General features: G+C 36.5%; 1 protein-coding gene across 1 annotated transcript; it reads right to left on the bottom strand.

Annotated features, from left to right (window-relative positions):
• Positions 1-709: 709 nt before the first annotated feature.
• Positions 710-13,871, bottom strand: LOC125050211 (DNA ligase 1). Its single transcript, XM_047649901.1, has 16 exons — positions 13,543-13,871; positions 13,417-13,470; positions 13,205-13,282; positions 12,695-13,064; positions 12,015-12,269; positions 11,408-11,611; positions 10,286-10,370; positions 8,900-9,044; positions 7,833-8,023; positions 7,089-7,220; positions 6,123-6,243; positions 5,409-5,571; positions 4,122-4,285; positions 3,591-3,832; positions 2,722-2,868; positions 710-906 (listed from the first exon to the last, which is right to left on the bottom strand). Exons 1-16 carry the CDS (start codon positions 13,750-13,752, stop codon positions 771-773), a joined length of 2,697 nt encoding a protein of 898 aa, XP_047505857.1. The 5' UTR covers positions 13,753-13,871; the 3' UTR covers positions 710-770.
• Positions 13,872-13,952: the final 81 nt, after the last annotated feature.

The following is a 13,952-nucleotide window of genomic DNA, read 5'->3' as shown; positions in this document are numbered from 1 at the left end:
TATACTCGTATAAGAACTTTCACACAACAATATTAGCGTACTTGTATACTACCTGTGGATCTCAAACTTGGGTGCCCTTGGGCACCAAGGGCATCCAAGTTTGAGATGAAGTTTGAGAGATGCATGATAGGGAAGAAAAGAATAGACCAATAATACAGCTTTAGGAAAAAGCAAAAAAAAACGTTACCTTTTGTAAAACGTTACGATGCGGGGCGGGGATTGAATTAAGCGTTATTTTAATATTATTTTCGACTTTCCAGTACTTTACGCCACATAATGGTATACACCTTTTGGTATAAAGAGTCACTAGGTGGCCACGAAATGTTTTACTGTACTTACTATTACATGGGGGGGGGGGGGGGGGTCAATAATCTCCAAAAATTGCGTGACGTAATACTTGAACATTTTTTTTATGTAATAGTAGTCAAACAGGCAGGAGGCTTACCTGTTTAGTGATAGCGCCCCGCCCATGGACATTCAAATTGTCAGAAGGCTCGCAAGTGCGTTGCGGGCCTTTGAAGATTTGGTACGCTCTTTTCTTGAAGGACCCTAATCGTTTTGGTTCGGAAATAATCAGCGGGCAGCTGGTTCCACATAGTGGTGGTGCGCGACCAAAACTGAATTAAAAAACGCTCAGTTGTGAAACGACGGACGTCAAGGTGATAGGTTTCTAGAAGTTTCTAAAGGTGGCGAAAAAAAAACTGCTTGATAATATTTAGCGATTATATAATAGAAAATATAACATTTTATCATAATACATTTAAACTGTTTTAGTAAAAGTCGTCTTCTTGAGCAGTTTTATTTCCGGCTGTGTTTTTGACTTGATCCTGGGCCAGGTACATATCAGCCACCTGCCGTGCACTCGTCGCTTGCTCGGGCCGTTTATCGTCACGACAACGGATGAACCTGAAATATAAAAGCTTACATATTAAAAATAGCTAATGATTGATTACAATTAAGTAATACAGTATTTACAATATTCTTAACCTAGAAAGTAGTAATAGAAATAATTAAAAAGAAAATTAAAACAAATTTTAAAAGTTTGGTCCCTGTGGTATTTTTTTATTTTATTACCTCGCTATATTGCGATTCTTTTTCGTTGAGCGAGAAAAGCACCAAGTCAAAATATCTTTATTCATGTAGGTAAACAAGTACACTTATGAATCGTCGAAAAAAAAGTTAAATTAATTGTAAATTTACATTTACTACCAGTTCGCAAGTCATGGGCGTAGAGCGGGTATGAAGAACTGGCAAGAAACTTTCCGCCATTCTTTTTAATCACCAAGTATTGAGTCATACAAATTGTTTGAACTGGAAAACCATCCCTAGGATTAGGATCATACACCATACCAGGTGCCAACTTAAATCTATAATAAGCACTTGTGCACTTGAACCCCACGGCCCAAGAGTCTCTACTCCAAAGGGAACAAAATCGAAGTTGGAGGAAAGACTTTTTTTTTTTAATTCGACAATTCACACCAATTGACCTAGTCCCATGCTAAGCTGGTGAAGCTTGTGTTATGGGTACTAGGCAACGGATATACGTACATATTATAGATAGATAGACATATAAATACATATTTAAACACCGAAGACCTAAGCACAAGACCAAATGCTCATCACATCGATGTTTTGACTCAGCCGGGGATAAAAAAAATCCGGACCCGGGACACATGTATTCGCAGTCAGGGGTATTAACCACTAGACCAATGAGCCGTAAAACTCTTTTGTTTGTGCCGTTTATTATTTTGCCTGCTCTGCCGCCCCAGCTTTTTTGCTTGTCCAAAGGTGAGACGGGGCAAATGTGTCCACACAAGTAGCATCCCATACTAAAGCCCGTCCCATTTTCCAAGGGATCAATGACATTCCATTGCCATCGTCTCTCTCTCTATTAAAATATATTTAGGAATATACCGGCACTTTATACGTAAAATCTAATAAATGTTTAATGGAGTTTTTATTTTGTAATTTAAGACTTTAAATAAATTAATTACGGTATTATTGCTAATTGAGGTGATCCATTAAATACTGTTGCAAGCGACTTGGTTTGGTTAATCTTAGGGAGCGTTCAAGTATTACGTAACGCAATTTAACGTTTTTCTGTACCGCCCCACCCCTCCCTTAACGTTACGTAACATTTAAGTGACCATTAAAGACAATCATGTTAAACCTTTGTTATTGTATTAATTGCGTTTGCAGTTGTAATAAACAAAAGAAGAGATTTTTAAGTTATATGTATAACATCCTTATGTCCTAAAAACTTTTCGTTGTTTTTTAGTTTTTCTTTAGCCGTTTTCCAAATTTCGTACGCAATTTTTTGGCACAATTGTACTGGCAAGTTAATATGACAGCTTTTATATGCCATGAACAGTTGATGATGCAAATGTCCCGCTTTCGAGGACAATACGGTATTTCCTCAATCTTTAACATCAATGTGCTTCTGTGTAAACTCTAATAAAATAAAAATCACGTACACACAGTCGAGGGATTCACCGTACAACATAAACGAAAAGGGTTGCCAATTAATCCCCCAGTTTTTTTATTAAAATAAAAAATGTTACGTAACGCGTTGTTTAAAAAACCCCCCTCCCGCCCATGTAACGTACTGTAACGTTTCAAAAGACTCCCCCTCCCCCCAAATTGCGTTACGTAATACTTGAACGCTCCCTTATACAATTAGTTTAATAGAAATTGGTCCAAAATGGAATATATAAGTTTTACCTGGGAAACCTAAGTGAGATGCCCTTATCCCGGTCCACTAAGCCGAGAGCTGCTCTGTGCGCAGGCGACAGAGACAAGTCAGCGCAACGCACTTCCCATACACACGCCGCCTCAAACCATACATCCGGGTTCATACTGTTTTCATAACTGAAAGTTGTATGGTTTTATTATTCAGATAAAAAATTTAAAAATACAAAGTTTTTGAAGTATCACTTTACTAAACATGTTTAAATAAATATCTCAAAAACGACTGAACCGATTGTGAACTTTATTCTCTAATTTCAGAACTAAAAATCATTTGGATATGACTTAGTTTCCGAGTTTGTGAACATAACAACGAACTTTAGCACACCTACTTGCAAAAATAAATAATATTCAATTCGTTTGTAATTGAAGTCCTCCTAAAGAGCTATCGAATTTGATGAAATGTTTAAAGTGGATTCCATAATTATTTGAAATTTAATGTTTTTTTTATTTTGTATTGTTAAATACAAGAAAAAGCGATAACCTTTGAACGATGTACAGCATTGCCACATTTTGCTCACTCAGGCTTTTTTAGTTTAATAAGCGTTGCGATTTCCTAAATCATCGGAGTTACGCCCCAAAAGCATAGCCAGACGTAGGCACTCTCTTTGACTGTTACTTACATAGCAATTAATATTTCATTATTTCGCGTATATTCTATCGTTGTACGCGACTGGTTAATATAGAGTAATAAAATCCTTTATTATTTAAAGCACCCCGATCATCCAGGAACAGTACATTTTGGTCCTTCGAGCCGGATTCGGGGTATATTAACCACTTGCGTACCACAATAAATGTATGTCCTTGGCTCGTACACCTTTCTTTTTTGCCGGTTAAAAACTCACCTATAATAACTTTTGGGGGCATCAATAACATGCGTCTGCAATGTCTCACTAAATGTCCGAAGGTCTTCATCAGAAAATCCGGTCCCGATCTTGCAGAGGGTCTGATAAGCATCCATTTCGGGGTCGTAGCAGGCGAGCAGGAATCCGCCGTAATGTCCTGCTCGTTTGCCCTTCCCGTGGTATCCACCTACCACCACTGCATCTATGCTGTCTCCACAACCTTCTAGGTAGTCTTTTTTAAGCTGGAAAGTAATTTTTAAGGTGGAAATTTTTGCTGGAAATTAATTTTAAGCTGTAAATTAATTTTAACCAAGAAATTTTTTTTTTAGCTGGAAATTATTTTTAAAGTAGGAAATAAATTTTTAAAGCTGGAAATTATTTTTCAAGCTGGAAATATTTTTTTGCTATAATTGATCCAGGGACTAGCTAAGTGCCACTTCCGCATATATAGTATTTGTCTCGACTCTAAATCTAAGGGTTCACTTCTAAACGAGGAAATTATATCATAAATCTTTTTTTTTTAATTCTTACCTTAAGCCAATTATGCGAACGACGAGCGATATCATATCTCGCCTTGTCCCCATCCAACGCCTTCACCATGAGACCCTCGCAGCTTCCACGTAACGCTTCCGCCAGCTCACCTTCCACTTCCTCGGGGCTACTGCAATCTCGACCGCGGGCGAATTCCCATTCACCTAATGGGTGAAACAGAATTACAAAAAAGCTAAAATTGTTGTACGTACTCCCGTTTTAAATAAAAAAAATCGTATACAATTTTAGTGTTCAATCTTTATTAGAATAAATATATTATTAGTAAACACAAAAGATTAGAACGTGTAGGTACTTTAGACTTTTAAAATCTACTGAGGTTAGGTTAGTAACCAGTCCGTTCCGCACGAAGTCTCGAAATAAAAGTGAGTCAACGCCGGTGTTTGTGCCACGCTTTATATAGGTTTCTGCTACAAGATGGCGTTAGTCCGCTTACAATATAATAAATAATTAAAAGCAATATATGTAGCTAAGCTCAAAACTCGAAGACGACTGGACCAATTAGATTAAATTGGGGGAATATAAATTGTTTTATGATTTTTACTCCAGAAAAGCGAAGTCTCTACGGGGTACAGATACCGTCAAAATTCTTGAGCATTTAACAAGGGTGTGGGGGATAGTTTGCGCATCGTACAATATACAAACGGCAACTGACGACCAATCACGTGATCGACACGTCACTCAAAGAGCTATCAAACCATTTTTTCTGTATATATTTTGACGTATTTGACAGCGCTCAAGACGACATTGTGACATGAGAAACGAATAATAAAATATGGACCTTCTTCTCCTTAACTGTCATGAGTTGAGAAGTAAATTTAGAAATAATTTAAATAATTAATATAATATTTTTATTATATACTTATTTCTATTTTAAACTAGATGACCCGGTGAACTTCGTATCACTTACATATATTTGTGTCAGAACTTAATAAAAGTTTTAAAACCAAAGAGATCGGACCTCATACTTCAGCTATGAAACACAAATTTCTGAAGCTATATATATATATATATATGACAACCAAGTGAAATTTTTTTATTTCTAAAAATCCATCAAATATTTCCAAGGAACATTTTTATTGGAAAGATCAACTGTTGTTTTTAGTATTTTCCTTCACTTATTATTTGTATCGTAGCGTTTAAACCATCTCTGAATTTCCACAAATATTGCAAGATCATAATTAGCCAAATCGGTCCAGCCATTCTCGAGTTTTAGTTTTAGTTCATTTTTTATATATATTTAAAAAAGTAATATTCAGCAATATATACCTTCAATTTCATTGAAGTTTTCCCTCAATAGAGCCCGTCGTCTCTCCAAAGATTCCCGAACAAGAGGCGATCCGTTCAGATAAAGCAAGTCAAAGACGAACACACACACTTGTACTTTAATTTCTGACGCCTGCGCATCTTTGCGTTTACGAGTTGACAGGATCTAGAAAGGGATGTTCTCTTTATTTTCAGTGTGTATTACCAGTTCATTCCCTGGCGAAATAAATATATCTAGGTCTAAGACTACAGCCTAGTCGCTTCACCGTGCGACTGTCATCCCTGAGTTCGTAGGTTCGATCCCCGGCTGTGCACCAATGAACTTTTTTTCTATGTGCACACTTAACCTTCGTAAAGGTTCTATAATAATAATAAAAGCCTTTATTGGCTTCCTCGCTATGAGACAAGAAAACAAGGAAGACAAATAAAAAGATGGGAAGATGATGTGCGAAGAGTAGCTGGCCCTATGTGGGTACGTAAAGCTAAAAACAGAGTTTGGAAGCCCATAGAGGAGGCCTATGTCCAAGGACAAGCTGTATAACAGAAATTAACCGGCTTGCCGATTAATTATTAGTATTTTTTTTATGTTATTTTATAGTATTTCACATGTTTATGTACTAGAATAAGTAATTATAACAATAAAGGTTCTATAGTCACTAATAAATAATGGAATTGATTTTTAAAAGCTTGTCAAATAGCCAATGCAAATGAATTTACCTGGAAGGGTAAAATCTGTTTATTTGCGGTGTCATATGCGACAGCCTCACAGTCCAATACACAGCTCTGCACTGATCCCTTCAGCAGTTTGGGCAAACGGCTCAGGACATCCGGGTATTTACTGGAAATAAAGAGATTACCTTTTCATTATAAATATATAACTGAGCTGTAATTCGTAGAGAATACCAAAAACAGACCACCGTAATGTGGGTAAGACGGTACACATAAGCGAGCGTTCAAGAGATTATTGACCCCCCCCCCCCCCCATGTAACGCGCCGTAACGTTTTTCTGTACTCAAGTATAGTTAAACGTTTAGTGACCACCTAGTGATTCTTTATAACTAAAAGTTACCATTATCTGGTGTTAAGTCAAAAATAATATTAACAATAACGCGTAATTCAATCCCCGCCCCGTATCGTAATGTTTTACAAAAGACCCCCCCCCCCAATTCGTTACGTAACACTTGAACGCTCCCTAAGGCCGGCAACGCACCCACTAAAATGGATCGTTTGCCCCCTATCCGATAAAGAAACCCAGCATAGGTTTGAAGTGACTCCAGGAGTCAGCTTGCAGTGTTGGGTCAAAGACTTGATCACTACCATAAAAAATTTCGTGTGTAAATTTTGCAGTTGTGCATTCTTGTAAATTTTGGGTCACCTGTTAGGACAGGATTGTTTTTTATTAATAAAATAAGCTCGCAAGCCTTGCCGGCCTATTAAGAATTGGTACGCTCTTTTCTTGAAGGTCCCTGTCGAATTGGTTCGGGATTACTATATTTATAAAACATCGGACCGAACTTAGACATGCAACATTTTGTAATAAAAATGTCATTTAAAATAGTAACTGGTTCATTTTCAGTTCTTCGTCCGTTCCACGCCCTTTGCAAACTGGCAGTAAATGTAAATTAATCATTCTTTTTGACGTTCATAATAATTAAGTTTACAGATAATAATTTATAACAATACCTCGTATTGTTCTCCTGATTCCTACTAAAGATGGACGCTTTTGTGAGATCAGGTGAGTCCGTACCGGGCACGTGAATTTGCGCTCGTTCGCCATCATACTTCCATTCGCATGTGAATCGCTCGCCATCAAACCTGAAAGAATTTTGTACATATTTTTACGACACGATCCCAAGGCGATCAGCGCTTCGGATATTAAGAGATATACATCGAAACTACATATAGTCCATTGAAATGTTACTTTTACTGAACATTTATCAGAGGACGCAATTTTATTTATGGGACATGTAGGGGGGTCAATACAAGCTTAACGCCAAGTTTGTGGGGTTGGCGCCCTTGTCCCCCGGCCGCCATCTTGGAAAAAGGGGTGAAAACAAGATTTTGGCTATATCTCCTAAACTATCCATCGTATAAAAAAATTGTATGGACTTATTTTGTAGAAAATAGCTTTGCCTACAATAATGTTTCTGTGACTTTTTATAATAAATCCAAAATTCAAAAAGTTATAAGTAGAAAAGTGAAAAAAAAATCATTTTTTCTTCAAATATAACATTTCAATTGACTAATAGTAAAACGTCTGAATCGCAATTGTAAGTTTTTTTTATGCCCTCAAACATCACACGTGATAAATGAGCAAAATCACCTATGAAAATATCTAATAATAAGGATACGTGAAAATGACATTAGAATTTAAGAAGGCGCGGCACTAACCAAATCCATGCAACTTCAGATTATCGCAAGATTTACCTAGTAAAAAGATCAGCTACTCCTCTCGAAGGGTGCGCCAGCATAGGTTTGAGCGGGACTCCTGGGGTCAACTTGCAGTGTTGGGGCAAAGCCTCCACCCCATATTTGAGTAATATATCTACTATTGAATCGTAGTTGGGGCACTCGCAGTATGTCGTTTTAATTATTAGCGAGAATTCATCTACGCGCGCCTACACAAAAAAAACATTAATTAGTATAACATTGTTTTCATAAAACCGGAGTAGGAGCGTTTATAATAAATAATATTTATTTATTTTCTATTTTTACAGTAACTTAATATTAATAAAAATAGAATATAATATAAACAAAACAACATAACTTAAACCTTTTTATAAATAATGCAATTCTTGTGAATTCAGCCAGTGTGCAAATAAATTCATTAATTATATACTCCTACTAGGAGACCGGCCAAGCGTTGCTGTGGCTAAGGTTTTTGTTATATAACATAGTAGCAAACTATTCAAGGGAAACGGTAGGAGAACACCAGTCATGGGGACCACCATGTTTTTTGGTGGTTATGCCATTAAATTGTAGCTTATGTGAAACGTTGGTACTTTCAACACAGCGCCATCTGTTAGAATTGTGACTATAAAATAATAAACAAATCTTTTGCAACAAAATAAAATTGCGGGTATAAATTGAGATGTAATGTTTATATATATTAAGATTGGTATTTCTGCCCGTTTTTTGAATACCTATCATCGGATTCAATCACCTTAGAAGTCAAATCTTTGGAAGTACAGATCACATATTAAATATTCGAAAATGATAGTGTGTACCAAATAACCAATCCCTTTATTTTGACGTTTCAATTGAGAATTTCCTTGGTTTGTTACGAGTGGAAAGTCCATAATGCGGTATAACCCAGAGTTCAATTTCCGTTAAACAGAAATAAATCTGCTCCCAAGGTATCATTGGAATTTGAAGTCTACGGAAACTTTAAAAACTGTAGCATTTATTAGTTTTAGTTCACTTTCATTAACATATAAGGTAAGGAGGATACTCTTCTGTTAGTTAATAAAGTTATATTTAATTGTTTAAAATACCTTAAATTTCTCCTGACTCATATCCGCACTGACGTCTACAGTACCAGCGAGAGGACCAGCTGTAGGCGACGCAGCGCATGCGCAAGCGAGTGCCTGTAGGACTGATTGCTCAGCTAGACCTATACGTAACTTACCTTCCAGAGATCTGAAATATAATAGAATATTTAAATGATTCTAATCCTTGGGATTGATTTGCTCCAGTTCAAACAATTTGTATGACTCAAAACTTAGCGATAGAAAAGAGTGGCGGAGAGTTTCTTGCCAGTTCTTCTTGCCTGCTCTATGGCATTAACTTGCGAACTGGTAGTCAATGTAAATTTAGAATTAATTAAAATTTCTGATGTTCAAAAGTGTACTTGTTTACCTATATGATTATGAGTTATTTTGAGTTTTAGTTGGGTTCATTAGGATATTATTATGATATATGAGATATTATTATTAGTATATATGTGTACTCAAACATAATCTGAAATTGACTTACCGGAGAGAGAATAGCAGACCTGACACTTACCCTGTAGCAAATAGAGAAATAGCGAAAGCGAACACGTTTTTGTCCATTATGCAAGTTAAATTTAGTTTTCTGAATATCCATGACGCTGACAATATACAATAACACATTGAGAACGGAACATTTCCTTTAAAAGTTTCGAGGACTATACTATCTCCTAAAAGATCCTGGGCCTCAAATTTCTGTATCTGTTTCGTAATCATTTATTTTTCAATAGGCAAGTGATCAGCGTTTTGTGCACACGCCGTCGACTTTTATGACGCATTTACTTTCAGCCGTAGTGAGCAGGGAAGTGGTCAGGGAAGTGGACAGCAAAATTGGGCAGGGGAGTGGGCAGGAAAGTGGACAGCAAAATTGGGCAGGGGAGTGGGCAGGAAAGTGGACAGCAAAATTGGGCAGGGGAGTGGGCAGGAAAGTGGACAGCAAAATTGGGCAGGGGAGTGGGCAGGAAAGTGGACAGCAAAATTGGGCAGGGGAGTGGGCAGGAAAGTGGACAGCAAAATTGGGCAGGGGAGTGGGCAGGAAAGTGGAAAGCAAAATTGGGCAGGGGAATGGGCAGGAAAGTGGACAGCAAAATTGGGCAGGGGAGTGGGCAGGAAAGTGGAAAGCAAAATTGGGCAGGGGAGTGGGCAGGAAAGTGGACAGCAAAATTGGGCAGGGGAGTGGGCAGCTGCTCACTACGGCTGAATGTAAATGCGGCATTAGATAGAGTCTAAGGCCGCTTTCCTCAAGATATTTTCATTATCATACAAGCGAATATTAAATGCGCACATAGAAAGTCCATTGGTACACAGCCGGGATCCAACCAACGCATGAAGCTACTAAACCAACACAAAACAAAAATATATAAAACATAAAAGTAAGTATAAATAACTGACCTTATTAAATAGCGTGCTTCGGAGTGTCGGCAGGCGACGTACAGCGATTGTATTTTGCCTATCTTTTTGTTTACAGATGCCTGGCCTGTAAATTATTATAAATAATTGGAAAAACATTGTTTGGCGCGCCTCAGTTACTATTATTATCGAAAAATTTACTTTCGATCCAGCCACATAGTATATAGTCTATATACGTTTAAAACCAGTGGCGCAACTACTTTCGGCAATGCAATGGAAAAATTGATATATTTAAAACTTAAATGCTTAAAAATATAAAAACTGGTATACTTTATTAGATATAATGGTTTTAGTATTCCTCTATTTATTATATATGTACTTTTTTGTATAAGTAGGTAATAATTGTTCCTTGTGTTTTATTATGTTTGCGGAATACACATTATTCCGTTTTTAGCTTTTGTGTATAATGTAATTGTTTAGATATTGTATATTAACTATTAAGTAACTGTAGGAATACTGATAAGCAAATAAATAACCCCACTTGCGAGTCTTCTGGCAACGTGAGTGTCCATTGGGCGCCGGTATCACCTACACATCCGGTTTGACTCCTGCCCCCTATTATACTCGTATTTAAAAAAAAGTCTTTGTCTTGGCTAGGGATGCTTGATAAAATTCATAAGATTTTTTTAATTCTGTATTTTATTTAACTTGGTATCGAAAAAATACTACGCGCGAAATGGATTACGCGAGGACAAAGCGAGTGAGATAGACAATATACTGAATAAATCGCGGGGATTCCCCAGGCATAGATAGTCCGTGCCTCGTTTGCAACCAACTAGACGAGCGAACAAGATGCTTGTTTACATTACTTTTTTAAAGCGCGGAATTTCAAAAGTATCGTATCGGCAAACCCACTTTGGGTATATCGGTATCGGATGCATCCCTAGTCGCTATCGACTTTTGACCTAAGGCGTGTCGTACCTATTTCTCACTATTTTCCTCCACCGAACAAGTGGTAATACGCACATAGAAAAATGCACCGGGGTTCGAACCTACCACCTCATACTCCAGTAGTACTTACATACATACATTTTCTAGTCCAAAAGTATGCCTAGGTTTGCATTCTGTAGGATCCCTCTTTATTTACGTGCCGTGTGTACTTACCGGTGGCTTGAGCGACTTCTTTTAAGGCAGCGAAGACCTTCCTCAACGTTAGGGGCGGTGGAGGGAACATCGTTCGTTGTGTGGCTCTCGCCTGTTCCGCGACAAGTCCCAGGTCTCCGGTAGTGCGTGCAGCACTTTTTACTTGGGCTAGCGTCCGGCCAGTGCATTGGCCTATTGCTTTCATTATATACGTCTCAGCCATACCTTGAAGTATTATAAAATACTTAATTAAAAATTCTACATCTTTATATCTATATGCTATTTATGTATAGACAAAAGTGGACGAAAAAAGCGACGGAATCGCTTCCTCGCTATAACAAAAGAAAACGAGGGAGACAAATAAAAAGATAGGAAGATATAAAAGCAGATGGACCTATGTGGCAATGTTAAGCTAGACACCGAGAAGAGTGTAAGGACTTGTGACCGTCAGGTTGGCTGACCAAATTTGATATCGCAATCAAACTATACGCCATATTTCTCTCCATATTTACCAACAGTATCATATAAGTTAATAAATTATTTATAATCAATTGTTGTCAAACTTAACTTTACCTATATATCAATATCTTATTCAAATTATAATAATTAATCTACTATTAAAACTCACCAAGTTCCAAACTGTGATATGCGGGTGCCAGCTGATTCAGGCACAAATAGATGCTGGGCAGGAGATCCTCAGGTGTGAGCAGCATCACAGACCGTAAGTAATTGCTCAGAATATCTATCATTTTCAGTCTAGCCGATGTGCCTTCAATATTCTCCAACGTCTTGGCTAATGCTAAGTATGGGACCTCTTGACCTTTGTTCCAACATGCATCGTTAATGGGATGGTATTTTGGCTTTGCTGGGTTGTAATCCACCTCTAATCGGGAAATATACATATAATTATAGTGAATAAGTGATTTGTTTTATTAAAGAACCAGTATTATTAGTGTTGTTGGTGTTTATTTACACCCAAATACACAGGCAGTTTTTTAAGTGTAGTAATTTTTTTTAAATGAATTTTATAATGAACTGCTTTAGTTACTTTTCTCTATTCTAATATTATAAAGAGGGAATATTTCTATCCTGAATCTACTAATCTCTCTACTACCTAGATCAAAATTTTATTTACAATTAGAATGCAACAATATCCCTAAGTAACATAGGCTTTATTTATTTCCAAAATATTAAGAAAAATTGTTGCAGCTGTGTAAAGATGCCACATAGATATGGTCTTAAACTTTATTATTTAACAATTGATTCTTGTTTTTAATGTAGATATTAAGAATAGTCTGATTGACAAACCTGCAGTTTTATCTTTTTCAACTTTACTATTTTCTTTATCTTCCACTTTGAGGTCAGTCTTCTTCCCAAAGAGTGATGCTATCTTTTTTTTATCTGGAGGCGATTTTACTTCTTCTTTTTTATTTCTAGGTGACTTAACAGTCTCTTTCTTGACTTTAGGGCTGTCTGTTTTAGCAGAAGGACTCTCAGATTTTTCTTTGGATTTTTTACTTACTGGACTTAACTTTTCAGTTTTGATTTTGTTAATTTTCTTTGTCTTGGGAGAGTCATAAGTTTTAGGCTGCCTGGTTTTATCTAATTTTATTTCTTGGTCTGATTTTGAATCTGATTCACTTTCAGAACTAACAATGCGCCTGCGCTTTGGTTTTTTCTACAAAAATGATAAACATTTGCTATAAATTGTTGTTAAATAATTTATTTCTTAACTGCAAAAATTGTACAACAGTTTTACGAGGTTTTATGATTTCAGTGAACATGTGTGAAGGAACAACCAGCCTTAAAATCATTTACCTTTTCAGATAACTCTGGTGATGCACAATTACTATTTATCTCGTCTTCAGTACTTGTAGATCTTGATCTCTTTGATATCTAAAATGTATTAAAACTATTAAAACTATCACAACTGTCTCTGGCTAATACTTAACAAGCAATACACACTTCAACTTGCTTATAAAAGAAGCTTACCTATTTATATATTACATTTTAAAGAGAATAACTATTACCTTATCTTTTCCATTAGTTGGTGGAGAGACTTCATCACTATCAAAAGACTTATTCTGCAACAAAATTCATGCCATATAAGACAATCTACAAGTGGTCAGGTTTTAAGGTTACGAAACTGTACTTACTGTTTGTTCTTCCGTTTTGACTTCTATTGGCTTTTTGGGAGTTACAGTAAAGAAAGACCGAATGCTAGATTGAGACATAATTCGTAGGAAAAATATACTTCTAAAAGAAACAGGTAACCTGTGAGAGGTCCTGGAATTGTTACAATACAGCGAGCAATTTACAAGATTAGTTACTATTCTACTGATCTTGAAAAGGTTGTACCGATACATGTAACGATTATTTATATAACTACATTAGAGAAATTAAAATTTTCTTCAATTTTATATTATTGTTTTTAATTTATAATTTTCGTCTTTCGCCAGTTTATTTACACTGACAATTTTCATTTCTCGCGCCAAAAAATTGTAGATAAAAATACCTATAACTTATAGATACTGCAATATATCCCAGATAATATTGCATTGCAGTT

Source organism: Pieris napi, chromosome 6 (assembly GCF_905475465.1).
Source record: "Pieris napi chromosome 6, ilPieNapi1.2, whole genome shotgun sequence".
Classification (NCBI taxonomy): Eukaryota; Metazoa; Arthropoda; class Insecta; order Lepidoptera; family Pieridae; genus Pieris; species Pieris napi.
This window is presented reverse-complemented; position numbering and strand designations above follow the sequence as displayed.